The sequence below is a fragment of the Marmota marmota genome, unplaced genomic scaffold, assembly GCF_001458135.2.
Source record: "Marmota marmota marmota unplaced genomic scaffold, marMar, whole genome shotgun sequence".
NCBI lineage: Eukaryota > Metazoa > Chordata > Mammalia > Rodentia > Sciuridae > Marmota > Marmota marmota.
The window spans coordinates 7,032,449-7,056,158 of NW_025999962.1; the positions used below are offsets into that span (position 1 = coordinate 7,032,449).

General features: G+C 39.8%; 2 protein-coding genes across 6 annotated transcripts in view; both read left to right on the forward strand.

Moving 5' to 3' along the window:
* Window positions 1–23,710, forward strand: part of Mrtfa (myocardin related transcription factor A) — a 136,765-nt gene that overhangs the window by 86,718 nt on the left and 26,337 nt on the right. For all 5 annotated transcript variants that reach the window (XM_048803099.1, XM_048803103.1, XM_048803101.1 and 2 more), the window contains one exon: window positions 11,648–11,713. In XM_048803099.1, coding sequence (XP_048659056.1) covers window positions 11,648–11,713 — 66 coding nt within the window. The remainder of the gene's footprint in view (window positions 1–11,647; window positions 11,714–23,710) is intronic.
* LOC125616774 (phosphatidylinositol N-acetylglucosaminyltransferase subunit P-like) lies at window positions 3,725–9,499 on the forward strand. The gene is given in 3 exon segments (XM_048802971.1): window positions 3,725–3,733; window positions 9,102–9,207; window positions 9,210–9,499. Coding segments are annotated over 3 exon segments (309 nt in total). The 3' UTR covers window positions 9,404–9,499.

Genomic DNA, 23,710 nt, shown 5'->3' on the forward strand with positions numbered 1-23,710 from the left:
TGCTTCACTCTTCTTGCTAAGGATTGCTTTAGCTATTCTGGGTCTCTTATTTTTCCATATGAATTTCATGACTTCTTTTTCTATTTCTATGAGATGTCATTGGGATTTTGATTGGAATTGCATTAAATCTGTATAGTGCTTTTGGTAGTATGGTCATTTTGACAATATTAATTCTGCCTATCCAAGAACAAGATAGATCTTTTCATCTTCTAAGGTCTTTTTAAATTTCTTTCTTCAGAGTTCTGTTGTTTTGTTGTAGAGGTCTTTCATCTCTCTAGTTGATTCCCAAGTTTTTTTTTTTTTTAGGCTATTGTAAATGGGGGTAGTTTTCCCTCGTTTCTCTTTCAGAGGATTTGTCACTGATATACAGAAATGCCTTTGATTTATGGGTGTTGATTTTGTATCCTGCTACTTTGCTGAATTTATTTACTAGTTCAAGAAGTTTTCTGGTGGAATTATTTGGGTCTTCTAGGTATAGAATCATATCATCAGCAAATAATGCTAATTTGAGTTCTTCTTTTCCTATCCGTATCCCTTTAATTTCTTTCATCTGTCTAATTACTCTGGCTAGTGTGTCAAGAAGTGGTGAAAGAGGGCATCCCTGTGTTGTTCCAGTTTTTAGAGGGAATGTTTTCAATTTTTCTCTATTTAGAATGATGTTGGCCTGGGGCTTAGCATGGATAGCTTTTACAGTGTTGAGATATATTCCTGTTTTCTGTAGTTTTTCTAGTGTTTTGAACACTAGAAAGTGTTCAGATACAGGGGTGCTATATTTTGTCGAATGCTTTTTCTGCATCAATTGAGGTGATCATATAGTTCTTATCTTTAAGTCTGTTGATATGATGAATTACATTTATTGATTTTTGTATGTTGAAACAACCTTGAATCCTTCGGATGAACCCCACTTGATTGTGGTGCACTATCTTTTTGATATGTTTTTGTATTCGATTTGCCAGAATTTTATTGAGAATTTTTGCATCTACATTCATTAGAGATATTGGTCTGAAGTTTTCTTTCTTTGATGTGTCTTTGCCTGGCTTTGGAATCAGGGTGATACTGGCCTGACAGAATGAGTTTGGAAGCACTCCCTCTTTTTCTATTTCCTGAAATAAATTGAAGAGTTCTGGTATTAGTTCTTTAAAGGTCTTGTAGAACTCGTCTGTGAATCCATCTGGTCCTGGACACAATAAGTGGTTTTTAAACAAACTTAGAGATTCTTCTATAATGTTGTCTTTATGTTACATTGTATATAGTTGTTACTGGCTTATGTCACAAATCACTTTGTAATTTGAATTTATTAGAAGGCCCATTATTATTTGTTCTTCATCATTGATCACTTATGGAATCAGAAATTTCTTTCTGTCCAAGAGGTGGCAGCATTTCAGTTTGAAAACTTATATCTTGAAATGTTTTAGTAATTGATTCATAAGTCTTTCTGAAAGAAGTGTTAAATCCATGGATTTTAAAGTAAGCTTTTTATTTTAGAATAATTTTAGTTTTACACAATGGTGCAGGGAGTTCCCAAATAATAATGGGCCTTCTAATAAATTCAAATTACAAAGTGATTTGTGACACTTCACCCACTTGTCTCTAATGGTAGCATCTTATATAACTATGGTACATCTGTCAAAACTAAGAGATTAACATTGGCACGTTAATATTAAGTAAACTCCAAACTTTATTTGGACTTTATTCATTTTCCCCACTACTGCCCCTTTTCTCTTTAATGATCCAGTCCAAGAAATCACATTGCAGTTAGGCATATGATTTTTATTATTTTTAAATTTTAATTTTAATTTTTTTGGTATTGGGGATTGAACCCAGTGGTCCTTAGCCACTAAGCCACATCTCCTTTTTGTCTTAACTTTGGATCTGAAATTCAGCAGCTCCTCCTTTCTCTGGCAAAAGATAAATAGACTTTTCTTGGTCCTTTAACCACTACGTCTGTATTGATAGCTTAGAATTTTAGAAGCATGCTTAGAGCACACACTGTATATTCAGTTTCAACAGTGAACAGTGCTGATTCTTCTACCCTTCTCTGGGCTTTGCTTTTTAGATTTACCAGGTGCCTAGAATCTGAGAACAGAGAGCTTCCCTATGTGTTCTCAGCTGCCTTCCAAAGAATAACAGTGTCCTTTTCCTTTCTCTTTCCCCCTCTTTTTTTCCTCCTGCTCCACCAAGAACAACTTGGGATGTGATTTTAAATTAGGATGTTTTAAGAGGCTGGGGATATAATTCAGTTGGTAGAGTGCCTGTCTCTTATGCAAAAGGCCCTGGGTTTAATCCCCAGCAACACACACATACATACACACACACACACACACACACACACACACGTTTTGATATAAGGAAGGCCCTTTTGCTTTGCAGAATAAAGTTACTTCCTTGGAGGCATGGTACCAGATGACTAGCAGCTCTTTTACTTCTGCTTTGGAGAAAATCTCTCTGATGTTAAAGTCTCAATGAAACATTTCTAATCTTATAATTTTACAAAGCACTTTTCATGAACATTGTGGGGTTTTGTTTTTTTTTTTTTTTTGCATTTCAGTGGGCAGGGATCAGTTTTCAAAGTTGTATTGTATTGAGAAAATTGAGGGTAAAAGAAATTTTTTAAAAATATTTATTTATTTTTTTAGTTATTGGCGGGCACAACATCTTTGTATGTGGTGCTGAGGATCGAACCTGGGCCACTCGCATGCCAGGCGAGCGCGCTACCGCTTGAGCCACATCCTCAGCCCAGAGGGTAAAAGAAATTAAGTGACCTGATTAGGTAACAGCAGAGGACTAGAATCCATGTCTTCTGATTCTTTATCTGATGTCCTTTGGTTTCCTCTTAAAGGACAATTTTGTAAGTGTATTACATTCACTTGGAACTTTTAAAATATCCAAATACCCAACCCAGTATGCAGTGCTTGCCCCTTTCCCCAGAAGTCATGTTTGAATTGAAAGTAAACCTTTTCTGGTTGAGAATAGGGCTAATCATAGAATACACAGGGCCTTTAAGTGCTGTTATTATATTTAAAAACAAGCCAGAAATATGTGGTTTAGTGAGTACTGTGCCAACCCAGTCAGGCTGGTTTCCCAAGCTGAAGGAAGAAAATTAATCATGAAAAGGACTAGAATAACTTTGTGTTTAGAAAGCTTAAAAAAATCATATATAGGTTGAATATCCTTTATCTGAAATGGTTGGGACTAGAAGAAGTATGTTATATCTTTGATTCTTTTTTATTTTAATTTTGAAATATTCCTGAACTTTATAGGTTGAGCATTCTAGTCCAGAAATCTGAAATGTGGATTAGGGAAGTAAGAATGTAAACCAGTTCAGTGGGATACTGTAGGACAGGGGATCTAAAGAGCAAAATTTGCAATAGAACTGAGTAAAGGAACACAGAAATATCTATTTCCTTTTATATCTTGCTAGGATATATCAGGAAAGATTTTATACACACATATGTATATAATTTTTTAATTGTAGCTGGACACAATACATTCATTCATTCATTCATTCATTCATTTATATGTGGTGCTGAGGATCAAACCCAGGGCTTTGCACATGCTAGGTGAGCACTTTACCATTGAGCCACAACCCCAGCCCAAGAAAAGATTTTTTAAGAGTGTCTTAGCACATTATCTAGTGCTGTAACAAAATGCCATAAACTAGGTAATTTATAGAGAATCAGAGTTAATTTGGCTCATGATTCTGGAAGCTGGGAAGCACAACAGCATGGTGCCAGTATGTGGTGAGGGCCTTCTTGCCATGTCTTAACATAGCGAGAAAGAGCAAGTGTGCTAGCGTGGGTTTTTTTCTTCCTCTTATAGAGCCACTAATTCCTTCATGGGGACCCAACCTCATGACCTTGTCTAATCCTAATGACTTCCCAAATAGCCCCACCATCAGTCACCATTAACGTATGAATTTGGGGCTTAAATTTCCAACACATGAGCTTTTGGGGGGACACATTCAAACATAGCAGGGCATGTACAATAAGTAGGGGCCTAGAGGAGAATTACTTTTTGGGGATATCACAAAACTACTTAAAACTTCAGCACAAACTGAGCATGAGTATAAAATATTTTTAAATCCCAGCTTGTGTGTTCACTCATCCTACCCCATATAGGAAGGATCCTATTTTTCTTTCTGATATTCACCATTGGGTAGTATCACCTTTGTGCTCTCAAAATACCTAAAAGATATATAAATGTTTTTTTTTTTTTCTCAAGAAACTATTTCTTTTTAGTATATATGCACACATACCAGATAAGACTTAAATTTGCCAGTAACCCTTAGTCGCAAAGCAAATCCATTTTTTGGTGTGTGTGCTAGTCAAAGTTGTGTTTTTCTTTGTCTTTTTGAGTGAAAGTGTTTATTATAGACATCTTCTTTATAACATTGCAATTCATTTTGAACCCCTTTTTTCCCCTTAGACCTGAGTTCTGTGAGAGTGAAAACTATGTTTTCTTCAAATATACATCCCTAACACACTCAGCCCTTTTGACAATATGAAAAATATTTGAGGGGTTGGGGATTTAGCTCAGTGGCAAAATGCTTGCCTAACACATGCAGGACCCTGAGTTTGGTCCCTAGCCCTGAAAACAAACAAACAAACAACAACAACAACAAAATGATGTTTGAGTGCATGAATTAAACCATGAGAATATTCTAACTACTTAGTATGTGTACTTATTTGATGTTTGTTTCCTCCTGAAATTAAATTAACTAAAGACAAGAACTATATCTGTCTGGCATGTAGCAGACCCTCTTATTCCTTGGATGAATACTGAAGAAAAGAGAAACTTTGAATAAAGAACTATGGAAAAATTGAATACGGCCTGCATACAAGGCAAGTAGACCTGTGGATCCTCTGGTACAGGAGCCCAGAGCAGTCAAGCATCTGAGAGTACAGGGAATAAGTAGCACTGTGAGCTGTAATTCCTCACTGTGGTTTCTCCCATAGTCTATATTCTCCAAAGAGTTTTAGTATCTTAAATAGTTGACTGTTTAACAGCAAAAAGGAACTGTGAAGACTTAGTCATCACAAAACATGAAAGGAGAAAAACTGGATTCTAGGATTCGACCCCTCTCATACTTCATTCTTTTTTAAAAAAAAAAAAAAATTTATTTTAGTTGTTGAACGACCTTTATTTTATTTATTTATATGTAGTGCTGAGAATTGAACCCAGTGCCTCACACATACTAGGCAAGCACTCTGCCACTGAGCCATGATCCCAGCCCAATCATATACTTTATTCTGTTCCTGTAAAATAATTACCACAACTTGTAATTGTTGTCACCCTTCAATGTCTGTTTTCCCACTGAACTGAAAGCTTTATGTGAATACAGGCAACAGGTGTATCTAGAACCTGGCACAGTCTGACACAATGAATGGGGAACACTCTATTCTACCCCTCCCAACTTTAAATCCCTATGTATGTAGCCATGCTGGAAAGTAACCCAGCAGAATAACCTAAGAATGAAACTAGTCTGAATAACCTTGGGGTTCTGAGTGACAGGTGATAGATATGTTTTTACAATTTGAATGCCACTAAGTGATTTTTCAGGCATATAGAATCAACCAAAGTGTAAAATACACCAGTAGAATCGGTGTGATTCACTGCTACAGAGATGAACATTCTGTCAGCATGTTTAGCTCCAATTAAGGCTAAACCTCAGCCTGTTCCTTCTCTGATCTTCCCAGTAAAACACAATTTTTATTTTGAAGCTGGAAGTAGTTGTGTCTATTGCTGACTTGGATTTTCTTATTTTTTTGGGACTGGTGTCTAAAAGTTAGGAGAAAAATATGTCGATTATTAGTAGAACCAACTTTGGGAATTTATAGGGCCAGAATTTAGAATAAGAAAGTACTATCTGAAGTTATTTTTAACAATTACTACTTTAGATATGTATTATACTTTGATTTTCCAAGTAGTCAATTATTCAAATAGCAATTGCTGCCATTATTGTAGGCCGGTGAAAAACTTGATTATCTTCATGGGGCATGGAAAACCTGAAGTGTCCCACTTTATGGCTTCTTGTTCTTCCAAGTCTTTTCTGGCAGGCAGCTTAGTGGACTTCACCATCCATCAACTCTAAAGGCATCTGTTCATCTATATATAGGCTGTTCACAGAGACTCATTTAGAAACAGATGATATATTAAATTTGTGGAATTCAATAACAGTGATGGTATAAAGACTCAGGCTTGTGCACAAGTAGTTGTTTTTGTTCAGTTTTCATTGACTTGGGGAGTGGTGAAGACTCTTGTACAGTGAAATAGATTATGTCAAATCCTTACTGCCTTCAATCTCCTGGGACTAGCATTGTCTGTGAAAAAATCTTAAGTGGTTTCAGATATTTCTTGGTGAGGATGGATGAGCATTAAGTTCATGGTCACTGAAATATACTCCTGATTGGTGTTGACTTCTGCAGTGAGCACAGTACACATGGCTCATGTCACTTTCACAATTTATTGAAAAGAAGTTATTATTTCTTCCAAAATTCGTAAGACCTGAATGTGTAAAGGCATTTTATCAAGAGTGTTTAGAATTAAGAGGAAGTAAGATAATTAAGGAAAAGGAATATTTGCATAAATGCTGTTTCTTTGTAGATAAAAGTCTTAGAAGGATCATTGGAAATCTACACAGCCTGGAAGATAAATCAGTGAAGTGTAGGTTGACTTCCATAATCCAGAGTTCACTGCTTTTGCCTTTTTCATGTCCTTAAGTACATTGTTAGAGCTAGCAGGGGGTGGTGGTGCAATGTTTAAGATGGTATATACCTACAGTCAAGTGTAGTAGTACTCAAGATAATACTGACCCAGAGTAAGCACTCTTTTTTGAATGGGAAACTTGGTCAGATTTTAGATGAGTGCAGACTTGGCAGTTAACCTTTAGGGGAGACATATGGAATTTTCAGGTAAATGGACTTTAATTTTGTAGTTTTAGAGATGAAAATTTTATTAAACAAATGTTAGTTTTTATAGGCTTCATTACTTTCATGAGGTCAGAGGTTTTTCAGTCAAGAAGTTTGCACAGTAGCCCTCACGATCCTGTCTATATATGATTTACTTAGGAAGACAACTGATTTTTCAAAATTATTCTCAGGTACTAACCATTGCTTTCATAAATTATTGTTCAGGCTTATTGAATTGGATTATTTGCATGAAATCAAATTATTATTTTTTGCACCAGGAATTGAACCCAGGAGTGCTTAACCACTGAGCTACATGTCCAGCCCTTTTTATTTATTTATTTATTTATTTATTTTTGTTTTGAGACAGGGTCTCACTAGTTGCTTAGGGCCTCACTAAGTTGCTGAGGCTGGCCTTGAACTTGAGATCCTCCTGCTTTAGCCTCCCAAACACTGGGATAACAGGCATGATGGCTCATGCCTGGCTAATTTATTATTTTTAACCATTTTCTAATAGCTTACCTTAAGCCAGGCCTTACAAACATTATAAAAGATGATAGATTGTAGTCCTCTTATCCCTCTCCCTTTATCCTGGTTGGCTTCCCCTTTTCTTTCCTACAAAGCACACTACATATGATTAAGTCTCAACTTTAATGACATCTATACTTGGATATAAATCCCATTCCAGCACTTTTGACCTTTGTGATATGAGACAAAATTTATTAGTTTATTTATTTATTTATTGGGGGGGGGTGTTACCAGGGATTGAACTCAGGGGCACTCAACCATTGAGCCACACCCCCAGCCCTTTGTTGTATTTCACTTGAGACAGGGCATCACTGAGTTGCTTAGTGCTTCACCATTGCTGAGGCTTTGAACTCACAGTCCTCCTGCCTCGGCCTCCCGAGGCAAAACTGGTGAGGCAAAACTTTAAAGGTCTGATTTTTAGTTTGCTCGTCCATAAAAGGGAGATGGTAATCATATTATCCTCACAGGCTCCTCTCCTCGCTCCCCACAAACCTTCAGTCCAGGGCTGAGGATGGAACCCAGGACACATGCTGGCAAGAGCTCTACCACTGAGCTCTCCCTTCAGTCTTCCCCTCCTCTTTAAAATTAAATAACTTAAAAGCATGTCAGTCATTTAACACAAAGCCTCATACACAGTAACACATTCATTTACTCCTACTATTGTTTGTATTTTATTACTAGAATTATTGTTGCTGATCTGTGGTTATAATTTATTTTGAAATAAAATTCCTAGATTAATTTAAATTTTTTTGACTAAAGTTGATCACCTGAACTCCTATGATCCTGGTTTGAACCACCCATTTTCCTCAGTCACCCCCTTTGTCCTCCTGTTCCAGATCTGTTGTGTTAGCAGAATGGGCTTTCAGAAGATCCTGGAAAAGCAAAGTGAGGAGTTCTGATTCTGGAATCAGGATGTTTAGGCTCAAATCCTATTCTACTCTTAATAGTGAATAAGCTTAGGTCAATTACTTAATCACTCTGGGCCTCATTTTCCTTTCCTGTAGGATGGGATTAACAATGCCTGCTCTTCCTCCCCCAGTACAGCTTCCCAGTCCATGTTTGTGCAGAGAAGTGGGTGCTGAGATTGTCCAAAGCCACAGGGAAAATGGTGGAAAATTCACTGTCACCATTACCAGAAAGAGAGATTTTGTTCTTAAACTCCCATTTTGGCTTTTTTAAAAATATTTTTTTAGTTGTAGTCGGACACAATACCTTTATTTCATCTATCTATCTCTTTATTTATTTATTTTTAAAAGTCAGATGGCCTTGTCTTTTTTTTTTTTAAATATTTATGTTTTGGTTGTAGATGGACACAGTACCTTTATTTATTTTTATGTGGTGCTGAGGATCGAACCCAGGGCCTCAGACATGCCAGGCAAGCACTCTACCCCTGAGCCACAATCCCAGCCCCTATTTATTTTTTTATTTTTATTTTTATTTTTTTTTTAAAGAATTTTAATATTTATTTTCTTAGTTTTCGGCGGACACAACATCTTTGTTTGTATGTGGTGCTGAGGATCGAACCCGGGCCGCACGCATGCCAGGCGAGCGCGCTACCGCTTGAGCCACATCCCCAGCCCCCCTATTTATTTTTTTATGTGGTGCTGAGGATTGAACCCAGTGCCTTTCACGTGCTAGGTGGGCTCTACTGCAGAGCCACAATCCTAGCCTCCCCATTTTGGCTTTGTCCTTTATCTTATGTGGGCTTTTATTCCTGAATCTTGGCTAAACTCCTCAGGCTTAACCTACTAGCCTCAAAAATATTGGGCAGTTGCATTCCTGTCCACCTCCTTAACATGATGAGTACTTCTCCAATCAACTCCATTCATACAATCACAGATAACTATGCTAAAAATCAACAGCAGAAGAATTACCAAGAAGAGGCCATCGCAGCATTAAGAAATACTCCTATTAGTGAAGTAAATCAAATGTTCTTTCTTGCAGCCAAAGAACTTTACACCAAAAACTGAGTTGCATGTAAAGATACTAACATTAAGCATGATAAGTTTTTGACAGAATAATTTTGACCATAATTATTTATTTTCTTTTATTATAGAAATGTAAAAAAAAAAGGTGAAAGTTGTTCTTCTCTTAAGAACAACATAATTAATGTTGTAAATGTTTTAAATATTCACTGTTAATAGAATAAATAAAATATTGCAAAAAAATAAATAAACAAAACTGCCCATCTCCATAGGGATGTTATAAGAAAAGTGGTTTAAAACACATGGGTTAGTCTGGGGCTATATTAATTTATAAAATAATAATAACCTCTTGGTAAGATTTCTTTGTACATATCATCATTTTGAGATCTAGTTTAATTTAAGAAGCAATTATTAGATGCAACCTTATTTGAGGTGCTGGGGGACATCTATTAATAGGATACATTTCTTGCCCTCTAGGAATTTATAAACTATTAGGAGAGATGATTAGGGGTAACTATTACATAAGGCAAAATACTTTTTCATATTTTGCGCTCAGTGGTAGAACACTGGCCTGACTTGTGCAGTGTCCTGGGGGGAAGGGGTGTAGGGAGCAGGGGAGGAGTCCTGTGAGGATGGTACCATTACTGTCCCCATTTTAAGGACAAGAAAACTAAAAATCAGAACTTTGTAGTTTTCATCACAGTTAAAAGTAGTCACAGAAGGCCCAGAGTAATTCTGCATGTGCGGAGTGAACTGGGAAGGCTAGGTGAAGGCAGTGGGCATTCCCTCGTGAAGTGAATAAAAGAAGCAGCAGAAGGTTCATGGTGCTTGAGGAAGAGGAGCTGGATAGTCCTGGTTGGGATGCTGTAGAATGGGAGATGTGGCTCAAGTGAGGACAGAGCCCTTGAGCTACTGCAGCAAGGGAAAGAGTGTTGGGATAAATTTGGTAAGAGGAGTGCGAGGTGGTGGAGGTCAGAGTTGCTCAGACATTGAAATCAGTACTGGGAAGGGTAATGATTCCTAAAGAGGTGAGAAGGATGGGCCGTGGGTTAGGTTTTTGGGAGAAAGAAGTTCTACTTTGAATGTACTGCATTTGGGATGTAGGCAGGAGCCTAGTTATGGTTCTCTCATTCTTGGAGGCCTCCCTAAAAGTGCTCTGTGGAAAAGGCCAATGTTAGGACCCTGTGATTTCCAGTAGATGCAGATTCCTTTCAGCTGTGCTTGCAGGGCCCCTATAATTGAAGGCCTATCATGTAAGGGGACTTCCTTTGGCCTGTGGGATCCTCTTACCCCCTCTTTGCACATTTTCTCAGTCATGGAACAACAGATTTGCCTTTGTCTTGTGTAATGTCTGGAACCTAAACCTCCCTTTAGGTTCCATTAACTTTTGCAGTAGAAATAATTGACTTCTTTTACTTAATAAAAATCCCTATTAAGTTGTTTCGTTAGGTGGTGTTGCCCAAGTAGAAATAGGAGAAACACCTCTCCGTCTGCTAGCCGGATGTGCTTTGAGTCATCTAGCTTGGTTATTTCACCCCAACAGAAAAAGGCCCTGAGTCAAGAGGAAGAGAAAGAAAAGAGGTATATTAATGGCACACTATCTTCTGTTCTAGAGGAATGCAAGGCTTGGTGAAAATAGCTCTGATTTTTGGATACAAAAGAGAAGAATTTAATAACCAGTATCTTCTGCTCTCCGAGCAGCTGCATCACTCACCATACACATGTTGTAAACATTCAATAAGGAGGGGCTGGGGTTGGGATCAGTGGTAAAATGCTCACCTAGCACATGCGAGGCACTGGGTTTGATCCTCAGCATCACATAAAAACAACAAACAAACAAATAAATAAAGGTATTGTGTCCAACTGCGACTAAAAAAAAAGTATTTAAAAAAATATTCAATAAGGAAGTACTTGCACCTGGAAATCTTTCTGTTTGCTGGGTGCTGGTTGGTCCTCATGATGATATTTTCTGTGAATTCAGAATTGGTGTTTTTCAGTCTTAGAAGGAGGACCCAGTATTGTAGAAGGTTTTAACAAGAGGCAAGTCTCTGGTACTTTGTGGATTGTTATCGCCCTGCAAGACACTTCGCAACTTCCTCTTGCCACCCACAGCAGAATACGGAAACCCTGCTGTATCAGGCCACTTCTGCAATTACACAGTTACAATTCAAGGGAATCTTTCACGCTACAACCTTTTGTTTTTAGACTTTTTTGCATTTGAAAATGTGTCTTTTGAGGTGGAGTACCCGACTGACCCTTCATCTGTCCTCTCTCTTTGCTGCCCTGCAGTGCTGCAGTTGAAGCTCCAGCAGCGCCGGACCCGGGAAGAACTCGTGAGCCAAGGGATCATGCCACGTAAGTGCCCCTCTCTCAGCTATGATTGTTGCTTTAACGTGATTGTGTGAACCCAATATGCCTCTGAAAGCATCTAACATAAAACAAGGATGGTAGGGTTTTTTCCCTCTCTTTTTTTCCTCATGCTTTTCTAAGTCCAAGGATTCTCAGTCACTAAAAAGTTAAGATAACTGTCCTAATTGATGAAGTTCCGTGAAGCAAACTGCATTATGCATAAAGGGTGCCAGTGAATCTTTCTTTGCTTTTGAATCACACCTTTCGGAAGGTTTCTATGCTCTTACATTTACCATTACCAAAGGAGGAGACTTTACACTGAGGTATTGTGAGGAAGAACCCACTTCTTGCATATGGTTTGTCTTTGTGTTCAGGTTGTTAGGATAAGAAACTTCTGTCCTACTTGTTCTCAATAGGTATTTAGAGCAAGGTCCTCAAGTACCCTGTGGCTGAGATGGGTGTTGAGCATGCCTAAGTGAAGTCATGGGTGGACTGTCATGGTGATGGCCCAGTGCAAATTTCACCATGGGAGAGAAAGGAAACTAAACCTTGGAATCTATCAAAAGTGAGAAAATCCACTTTGAATAACAGTAGCATCATAAACTGTAAAAGCTGAAGCCAGCAGGATTTTGCTCTTTTTTTTTTTTTTTGTACTGGGGATTAACTCAGGGGCACTTGCGCATGGAGCCACATCCCCAGCCCTATTTTGTATATTATTTAGAGACAGGATTGCGCTGAGTTGCTTAGTGCCTTGCCATTGCTGAGGCTGGTTTTGAACTTGAGATCCTCCTGCCTCAGCCTCCTAGAGCTGCTGGGATTATAGGCATAAACCACTGGGTCCAGCTAGAATTTTGCTCTTTTGATATTTCTTTCTAACTTGTCGCAGAGCATAGGCTCTCTCTTTTTCTGTGTGTGTGCCATCATCACTTGTATTCATACTAATGAAGTAAATAAATAAATAAAATAAAAGTCACCAGGCAGAGTATCATATGCCTGTACTCCTGGAAATGTGCTTGTAATCGTGGCAGCTCGGAGACTGAGGCAGGAGGATCACAAGTTTGAGGCTAGCCTCAGCAATTTAGGGGGACCCTGCCTCAGAATAAAAAAGAGCTGTGGATGTGGTTTAGTGACAGCACCCCTGGGTATAATCTCTAGTACTAAAACAAGAAATCATGCAGCAACTTCTGGCTTCATCATGGGACAACTGGTATTTTCCACCTTAACTCAGTGCCTACTGACCTATTGCCACTGTGGGTTCCTATCTCTCATTTGCTCATTCACTCATAGTATTAATACGTGTCAATTAATAGAGCAAGATAAATCTACTCCTACTCTCAGGAGATTTATATTTAGAAGGGCAAGACTGATAATTAAAAAGGAGACAAGTAGCCAAGTGTGGTGATGTACACCTATAATTCTAATGACTTGGGAGGCTGAGGCAGGAGGACAGCCTGGGCAACTTTGTGAGACCGTAAGCAATGTAGACTCTGTCTCAAAATAATAAAATAAAAGATCTGGAAATATAGCTCAGTGGTGAAGTGCCCCTAGATTGAATCCGCAGTACCAAAAATAAATAAATAAAAGGAGACAAGTAAATAAGATAATTTTAGAATCTAATAAGTACTATGACATAAACTAACTAGTGTGGATGTATTAGCAGGTAATAGGAATAAAGCAGTGGTGACTTTATAGATAAGATGGCCAAGAAAGGCTTCCCTAAAGAGAAAATATTAGAGTTGAGATCTGTAGAATGAGTTGGAGTCAACCATTCAGAAAGCAGGGTTCAGATAGAAGGAAAAGTAAATGTAAGGGCCTGGTACAGGCAAGAGCTTGGTGTGTTTGAAGGAAGAACAAGGAAGCCAGTGTGGCTAGGGCATCAAGGTGTGTAAGGGAAGGGGAGCTAGTGCAGATGGGCAAGGTGCAGGTCCATTCACCATGGTCTGTCAGTGCATGGAGGAGGCACACTCAATTTTAAGTACAATGAGAAGTCATTGAAGGCTTTTAAGGCAAGTAAGGATGGTGTTTGATTTGTATCATGGTAATGTTAGCAGTCAGAAGTCTATTTCTATTCTAAACATCAGCCAATAATCTTGTTTACTGCAGCTTCCTACCAAACTATTTACCCACCTTATGCTATCTTCTGTGGCCCTTCAGTGAATAGCCCCCACCCCTAACCCTTAGTGTTAGGTGGCTCGTACAGTGGATCAGTAATGTGATCACGTAGGGCAGTACTGTGTTTTACAGAATGCTTCTCAACTGCTTTTCCCTTTCCTGGAAGACAGTATGCTTTTAGTGTCTCCTTTGTGCCTAAGTGCCTAAGGTAGTCTCTCTTTTTTTTGTACCAGGGATTGAATACAGGGTGCTTAACCACTGAGCCACATCCCCAGCCCTATTTGTATTTTATTTAGAGATGGGGTCTCACTGAATTGCTTAGGCCTCACTAAATTGCTGAGGCTAGCTTTGAACTCGTGATCCTCCTGCCTCAGCCTCCCGAGCTGCTTGGGATTACAGGTGTGCGCCACCATGTCTGGCTGTAACATAGTTTAAATGCTTTAGAGATTAAAGAAATATGGGGCATGACACCTGCCCTCAAAATATTGGACAGCCAAAATTTGGGTAGCTATAGTTTACCCGTCCACAATAAAGAGAAGTTCAGTACTGATGCATAGATGCTGACTGTAATCACCCTACTAGTTCTGAGATAATGCTACTTTTCAGGATCTGTAATAGGTCCAGGATCGGAGAGCCAGGCAGATAATGAGTGCTTGAATTGTTCTTCCCCTCTTTCATTTCATAACAGGCACTACTGGAAATCATCAATTACAGTCTTATCAATTATCAGAACTTATCAATTACAGTTTCCTTGCTTAACATTTCTCACAATATGCCTTGTTAAAACAAATGATGTAATACTGGGCACACTAGCACACTCCTGTAATTCCAGCAATTTGGGAGATTGAGGCAAGAGGATCTCTAATTTGAGGCCAGCCTCAGCAAGTTAGCAAGACCCTGTCTCAAAATACAAAAATGAAAAGGGCAGGGGATGCAACTCAATGGTGAAATGCTCCTGGGTTCAGTCCCCAGTGCCACAAAAAATGATGGTACTGCTACTTCAGCTGTTGCAGCTATCTGATTACATCCCCAAGTAGATGATGAACTTAAGAAAGTGTCTTATTAATGCTTCTGTTTCCAGTACCTGGCCCTACATGAATGAATGAAGGCAGCTAGTTGTGTGTGTGTGTGTGTGTGTGTGTTTTAGAAACAGAACCCACTCTGTTGCAAACCTGCTAAAATTCTGGACATGGAATTTGAACAGTTGTTCCTACTTTGTCAGGAGCCTAGGTTCTAAAATTGTTTTAAATATTTAATTATACACTTTGGGTTGTTCTCTGTGTCTGTGAAGTGAGAGTAATTGCCTTTCCTATAGGAATAGAAACAACTTGCTTTTGTGAGAAGAGTGCACCTTCCAAGAGCCACTATCACACAGTCTTTTTTTTTTTAATATTCATTTAGTTGTCAATGGACCTTTACTGATAATGCGGTGCAGAAAATCGAACCCAATGCCTCACACATGCTAGAGAAGCACTCTACCACTGAGCCACCACCCCAGTCCTGTGGACACAATCTTTTTCTAGTGATGGAAGTAGTTAGCAAACTCATAGATTATGAAAAAGAATGTTGAAGCCTGGAATAGTTTCAGGTTGTAAATTCCCTGCTCGTCTGTGTTCCTGGTGATACAGGGATGGGGTTCTGAGTTCCTGAAGATGATTATCATCCCCCTACCTAGTAAGTAACCCTACTTTACCACCCTCTTTTCTCTTACTGTGATCTGTAGCCTCCCCTGCTGTCTACCCTAACTGCATACCTTACCCACACTGTGTATCCTTTAAGGAAAGTGTGAGCAGTGCTGGGACAGAGTGTAAGTGATTGGCAAGTTGTTGCAGAGATTTGGAGATTTGGAGACCTGAAAAAATAACAGCTGGTTGGAAGCGCCCACTTCATTCCCATTGTGTTGGCCTGGAGAGTTTCTGAAAAGAGCCCTCATGTTTAAATTTGCTGTACAACTCCAGAGGAAGACAGGTTCATGGAGCCAGAGAAAGGACCAAGGTCACCATGGCTGTATTTTGTCTCATCGTTTCTGGTTTATACCTTTTATGAAATTTTTCCCATGCCAACTGTTTTTCTAGTTCTAGGAAGAGAAAAACCCACCCAGCTCTTTTCCAAGAACACTCAGACACAGTTCCCATGGAGGGCTGTTCAGACATTGCCTCCACAGGATTCGCTGTGCTTCAGGATGGCTCTTGTGTTTCTATATATTGTTCAGAGTTGGGGAATGGGCTTTCCATAGGATTTAGGGGGTGAGCATCCTCCAGTTCCTCTGCTGCTTGGTGTGCTCTTTCCATGCACCTCCGTGTGGGGCATGATGCCGATTTCTAATATGCTGTTGAACAGGATCATTTCCCAGTGTCGTGTATTCTCATTATGTAAACTTATGTCTTGAATTTAACACCACTTAAGCCCTACCAAATACAGAGTGCTGGATAGCAGAGGCCCTCACAGTCTAGGTCCTGAACTTTCTCTAACATTCTGTGAAGCTCTGAGACTCTTCGGGGAGAGGAAAGATAGCACAGACAGGGAGCAAGTGTTTAAGTCCAAAGATTGCAACCAGGAATGCCATCAGGTGAAGACTCACAGTGAGATGGGTCCTGTGTGGTAGATGTCCTTTGTTCTCAGACAGAGCTTCCCCTGAAACTTTTTAACACTTAGAGAGGTATATAAGATCACAAGGTGAAAGTGAAAGTTAAGAGAATTGTTCTGGTAGTGAGTACTGCCCCAGAGGAATAACCTTTCAAAGGAAAAGGAAAAATGTAGAAGTTCTCCTGATCCAGGCAAATGAGAAAGCAGCCTCCTGTGACTTCTTTGGATGTGAGAGAAGAACCATATTTGCCTCTTCTTTTTCTACCTGTTGTTGTTCCATTGAGACTCCTGGAGAAACAGCCTAGAGTAGCAGTATGTTTCTAATGCCGAGTTAACCCCAGATTACTAGTTTCCACTTAGAAATGAGTAGAAAAACCTTGATGCTCTGGGGTTGTGGTTCAGTGGTAGAGCACTTGCCTAGCATGTGTTGAGGCCCTAGGTTTGATTCTTGACTCTGCATATAAAATAAAGGTCTCATTGACAACTAAAAAACTGTTAAAAAAAAAAAAAAAAGAAAGAAAAGAAAAAGAAAAACCTCGATGCTTTGGCAAGCACCTGAAGAAATTATTATTTTTGTCCTCGGGATACTCTAGGGACTTTTGTTTTCTCTTCTTCAGCAAGCTTGTCCTGTCTTGTCTTTTTCTTTTTCTTCTTTCCATGGTGCTGGGGATCAAATTCTCTAACCTCATTCATGTTGAGCAAGTACTTTACCACTGAGCTTCATACCCAGGCCTTGACATTTTATTTTAAATAGTGTTTCTGTGGGCCAGTCTAGTGCCATTGGTAACCCTTTCCTCTGAGTGGGTAGCAGAATCCAGAGGGTGAAGGCAACACAACTCAGAGATGGCCACGACTTAGTTTCAATCCCTAGGCCTTTCAGACTCCTCCACTCTTGGAATGTGTTCAGACATGTTGCCAAGTGGATCAGTGAGCAGATCAGTCAGCTAGTTTTGCAAGGTGGTTCATGGGTCTGCAAGTAGGCCTTGTGCAGCTCATATTGATCCTGGAAAGAGTGGCTTCACTTAATGGGCTTCTGCAGCTCTGTAATTTTTGTGTGTGTGTGTGTGTGGCAGTGGGGATTGAACCAGGTATACTGTATATCCCCAGCCCTGGTTTTTTGTTTTGTTATTTGAAGCAGGACCTCATAAGTTGCCCAGGCTTAAACTTTGTGATTCTCCTACTTCACCCCCCTTAATAGCTGGGCTTGGGGCATGTACCACCATCCCTGGAAAGCTCTGTTTTGTTTTGTTTTAAAAATGGTTTTATCAGTGCATTATTATATGTAATAGTTGGTTTTATTTTGACATAATCATATGTGTGTGGAATTTAATTTGCTCCATTGCAGTTCCCAGTGCTTCCTTTTCCCCCCTCCCCGCCTTACNCAGCACCACATAAAAATAAATAAAGTAAAGGTATTGTGTCCAACTGCAACTGAAAAATAAATATTAAAAAAAGACATTTGTTTGTGCTACTCCTAATTACCTTGACAATTTTAATCTTAAGGAATTACATGCTCAAGAGGAGCCCTGATAGATACTGATGGTGGTGATTTAAGATTCTTCAACCTAGTGCAATGTTGTTTTCAGGAGGGCAAAAGCAATTTGTAATTTATGTCCAAACAGTTGACTTGGCATATTAAAGAAAAAAAAGGCAATAGTCTTTTTTTTTTTTTTTTTTAATGTTGTACTCTACCAAGGAGTGTATACTGGAACGGTAATGGACCTATCTGAAGCCTTAGGCTGTGTGTGATGTGAAAGCCACATATAAAACGGGGCTGCTATATATGTCAAAGAGAAGCCTAGAAGACCAGTGTTAGATTTCTGTTACTGTAAAAAAATACCTGAGATAATCAACTTATGAAGAGGAAAGGTTTATTTTGGCTCACAGTTTTTGAGGCTTCATTCTGTGATTGATTGATTGGCCCCATTGCTTTTGGGCCTGTGGCAAAACAGCACATGATGACAACAGCGCACAGTGGAGCAGAGCTCACTTTGTAGTGATTAGGAAGCAAAGGTGAGGAAGAGGAAAGGGCTGGGGTTCCACCATCGCTGCCAAGGGCACACCTCCAGTCACCTGAACACCTCCTATTAATCTCAAAGTCTTCATCACCTCCTAAGTGCCATTAGCTAGGAACCAAGCCATTGCACATGGGCCTTGGGGTGGGGGGGGGGGGGGTCTTATTCAAACCATAGTAACCAAGTTCAGAATATTCAGCCCCTGATGATTTAACCTTTGGAATTCACTCTATCTGTTGACATTTGTGCTGTATAAGACCACGTGGCCACCTCTCTCGGTCTCAGCCTCTTCCACCACCAGGGCCAAGAGTGGAAGACTCTAGAACAAGTTGCACTTCTGGGAAGGAAAAGATTTAGCATCTCCGGGTCTCCATTTTTTTATATCCGTATTTGATAGTTGGCTTTCCTACTGGTTTGGGTGGGGGTGACAGCCCCAGGTGCAAAAACAGGGGTGGTGGCAGGCCTGCATACCGAAACAGGATGTGTGAAGAATGCTTCTGACTGTTAGGTTGGATCCTTGTTTGCACCAGAATATGTGGTCCGGTCTCACACCCCACCACCCAAGCTCTGTCCTTACTTAATATGAATGTAGTTCTGGTTCTCACTGATGTGGTCAGTCTCTGGGACTAGATACAACTCTTTGGTTAATGGCTTTGTTGCAGGATATTTTGGTAGGCATTTTTGTGTGTCAGCTAAAAGCAGAAAGACAAAAAATGGAAGTCAGGCCTGGTTACCCCTCAGCATTTAACTACATACCCGTGCAATTATTTTCAGAAGGAGGATGCACAGGAAAAAGCAGAAACTGTGCCTTAAGCTTAACACAGCAGAGCACTTTCACTTTATTTAATGTTGATCTTCACTCAGTGCAGTAGAAGTTCAATTGCTAATTTGTGAGGGTGGGAGCCTAAGGGGGTCATGTGACTTGCCCTAGGTCATACTGCAAAGACCCAGGCAGATCCAATCCAGGTTTTCTGGCCCTGGGCCTATTGCTGATTGCTGAAGTTCACAGTGGTTCTTGCCCTGTGGGAATGTGATGATAGCCTGCTGTGCTCTCAACACAATTTCACCATTGGAAATTAAAAACAGCGTCTGATCAAGACCCACAGTTGATGAAGTCAGGTGAGAGACATGGGTGAGAGTGACTCCTCCATCTGTAAGTCCTCCAAGTTACTGCTCATGTCTGCCTGTTGTTGTGAGGCTTGAAAGCCATGAGTATCTTTCCACTTCTAGTATCATAAATCTTGCTTAAATCAGAGGTTCTTAATTTCTTTTGTACCATTGATTTTCCTTGGAAGACTGTGAACATCTTCTCAGGAAACAGTTACCCAAGCAGGGATCCAGAATTGAGCACACAATTTCCAGCCATTCGGAGTTGCTCTGGATTTAGCTCACTGTGCCTCAGCTTGAGTTGCTACACTGCCTGAATACAGAATCCCTAATGCTAGTGTGAACCCTTACATACTAGTGACACAGCTGACCTCTGATTTTGCAACACTCATTGTATGAGGAACCCTCTCTATTCCTGCACTGAAACCAGGGCTTCTTTGTGCTCCTCCCCCATCTGGGTGCCCAGACCACTGCCTTGCATTGGAGGGGATTGCCATGGCCCTGATCCAAACAGCAGGGTGTGGGGATCCATCCCAGCAGTGTAGGCCATAGCTGGGGTGTAATAAAAATGGCTAAGAGCTCTGCTACTCTGATACTAAAAGGGGCTCAGGAAATTAAAACTCTACTCATAGCCAGCAAAGTTGAAATTTCAAATCAGGCCCCTCCTCATGATGTACTTTATTTATTTATTTTTTTGTGGTGCTGAGGATTGAACCAAGGGCCTTATGCATGCAAGGCAAGCACTCTACCAACGGAGCTATGTCCCCAGCCCAGTGTACTTTTTTTAAAATCAGCCCCTGGTAGTGGAGAATGAACAAATAAACCCCTGACTTTCTTACCTCTTTTCTGTCTTTTGGACTAGGGAAGCAGTGGAGAGCTCACTAAAGGTCATCACTCCAGATGTTCTTGCACTGCAAAGACATTCTCATGCAAATGATTTGAACCAATGGTGGAGAAACCCTGGGCCTGGCTCAGGCACCTTCCCCTCTTCATGGCATAGGCTATTGTATTCTTTTCACCGCAGGAGTGCCGGAAGTAGAGGACAGCAAGGTTCAAGAAGTGATGGCAAAAGTAAATTCCTAAGACAGATGCAGCTGTTGCATGTAAAATGGGTGAACACACAGTTTGTGAACCTCCCCCATCTCCCGATGCTGGGGAAAGCTCCCCTCACTTACCTCTCCTGTGGCCTCTTTGCCACTTCAGTGGTCAGTTCTAGCAAGTTCATGAACTACCGAGAGCTGTGTGACACTCTTGTGCTGGGGCCAAGGGCTCTTGCACAGAACTTGGTTACCTTTGGGTAGAGTCTAATTGTAGGACAACTCCCTTTTCTGCTGTGCTGGCCCCTTCGAGAGAGGGCTGGAGGGAAAAGGAGTAGGACAGGGTGTGCTCCTGGACATTTTCTAAGGATAGATATGAAGTTCTCACTTCTGTCCCATTGCCAATATTAGAGAAAAGGACAGTGTGGCATTTGTTTCCAAAGGATTATCCAGGATAAAAAGCCAAATGAGAAAAATTAGATTAAAATCACTTTTGTTATTATTATTTTTTAACTATCACAAATTTGGGGGGGGGGGCAAAAACCGAAAACGATACTTGATTGGTCTATTCTGTTTCTCTTACCTACACCAAAACTGTGTACTGTGTTGCTAAGATATTAAGTTTGTTAAATGCATTTTTCACTTGCAGTATTTTCAATTTATGATGGGTTTATCAAGACATAACCCCATCATAAATTAAGGAACATCTGTGCACACATGCACCCACGCGCGCGCACACACACACACAAGCACACACACACACACCCTTGGGCATCAATAGGATGTCTCATAATCAACCACAAACTGAACATGGTCTCTTTCATCCTACCTTAAGCTTATTCCCCATGATCTCTTGTCTAAGAATGTCCATGGCACAGACATTCACCCAGTCACTCCAATTTGTTCTTTTAACTGGACCTTTCCCCCCTTCTTTCAGTACTAGAGATTAAACCCAGAGTGTGCTAACAGTGAGCTACATTCCCAATCCTTTTTAAATTTTGAGTCAAGGTCTTGCTAAGTTCCTGAGATGGCTGTGAACTTGTGATTCTCTTGCCTCATCCTCCTTAATTGCTTAGATTATAGGGCTGTGCCACCACTCCTTCAATGATCAATGAACTCTTGATCATTGTGGAGTGATCTCGTAAAAATGCAGTTCCTGGCTGTTTTGCATTTCCAGTTACAAAATTTATGATTCAGGCAAGGATCATCAGTAGGTTCTGTGACCATTAGGTAGAAGATTATTAGGGAATAGGATTTTTACATGGCACAAAAACGTTACTCTACAGATTATATATTGATATAAAGTGGGAAAATATTATCTTTAAGATGGAGAGACCTTGTGTGACCTTGAGGGTTGGGTTTTTTTTTTTTTTTTTTTTAAGAGACAGGGTCTCACTGAGTTGTTTAGGGCCTTGCTAAGATCATCCTGCCTCAGCTTCCCCAGCTGCTGGGATTACAGGCATGCATGTGCTCAACAATAAGGGTTGGTGTTTTTGTTGTTTTTTTTGTTTGTTTTTTGAGATGGAGTCTTACTACGTTGCCCAGTCTGGCCTCAAATTCACAGTCCTACTGCCTCAGCCTCCAGAATAATTGGCCTGGTATCACCTTTCAAACTTTTAGCACCATCACTGTTGATACACCCATATCCAGTTTCTCCTGATATGAATGAAGTATGTGTTACCTCTGTGGTCTTCTTGCCAAAAATGTAGGAGTATTACTCTGGATTGTGACTAAAGAAACAACAACCCATGCAGATTTTTTTTTTTTAATGATTCTATTTATTTATTTGCTCTAATTTGTTATACATGAAAGCAGAATGCATTTCAATTCAGAGTACACAAATGGAGCACAATTTTCATTTCTCTGGTTGTACACAAAGTAGAGTCATGCCATTCGTGTCTTCATACATGTACCTAGGGTCAGATTCTTTATTAAGTCTTGGATTGGGGAAAATCCAAGCAGCCTTAAAAGATAATTTTGGGGAGCAGTTGAGAAATTTCAAATAAGGGGACTTTAAATTAGATTACATTATTGAATTAATGTTAATTTCCTTAGACATGATAAAAGTATTTTAGATATGCAAGAAAATTTCCTTATTCTTAGGAAATGCACACTGAAGAATTAAAGGTGAAATACTGTGATTGATACCTGCAACTTAATTTCAAGCAATTCATAAATGAAAAAAAATTAAGTGTTTGTGTGCAAGGGTGGAGGCAGGAGAGGAGAGGAGAGCACATAGGATAAAAGATAACAAGTGAGTCTAGGTCAGATTTATATAACTTGTCAGTATTTTTTTTAGGTTTGAAAACTTGAAGTTGAAAGTGGGGAAAGCGTACCGTGTGAGTGCAGACATGGGGCGAAATGAATGTATGATGATTACCAGATGTGTTTTTGCTTTTTTTATTTTTATTTTTTTTGATACTGGTGATTGAATCCAAGGGTGCTTTATCACTGAACTACATCCCCAGTACCCCCTTTTTAAAATTTGAGATAGGGTCTCACTAAGTTGCTTAGGGCCTTGTTAAGATGCTGAGGCTGGTCTCAAACTTGTTATCCTCCTGACTCAGCCTTCTGAGTCACTGGAATTACAGATGTGAGCCGCCATGCCTGGTCCAGCAACATTGTTGTCCAAATATTATTAATTATCCTGAGATCAATGTTTAGCCACCACATCAACCTGGGGAGTGACATAATCAGAACTGCATGGACAGAAATGGATGAGTTTGTTTCCTACTTGATGTTTTGTTTTTAAAAAAGTATGAATTTCTTTGGGTTTATCTTGTTCCGGGTTTACTGAGTTTGCTGAACCTGTAGGTTTATGTCTTTTGACAAATTTGGAAAGTTTTCAGCCAAAATTTTTGGTTTTTATGGCCTTCTTTTCTCTCTTCATCAGGACTTTGTTGACATAATGATGTTAGATTTTTGTGGAGTCCACAGGTCCCTGGGCTCTGTTCTGGTTTTCCCAGTCTGTTTTCTTTCTGTCATTCAGATGGAGTGGTTTCTGTTGTTCTGTCTTCTAGTTTACTTGTTCTTCCTTTTGTCACCTTTCTTCTACTGTTGAGTCCATCACTGAGTTTTCAACATTATTATGTTTTTTAGTCCTAAAATTTCCATTTGTTTGTCTTTATGTCTTCTCTTTCTTTGCT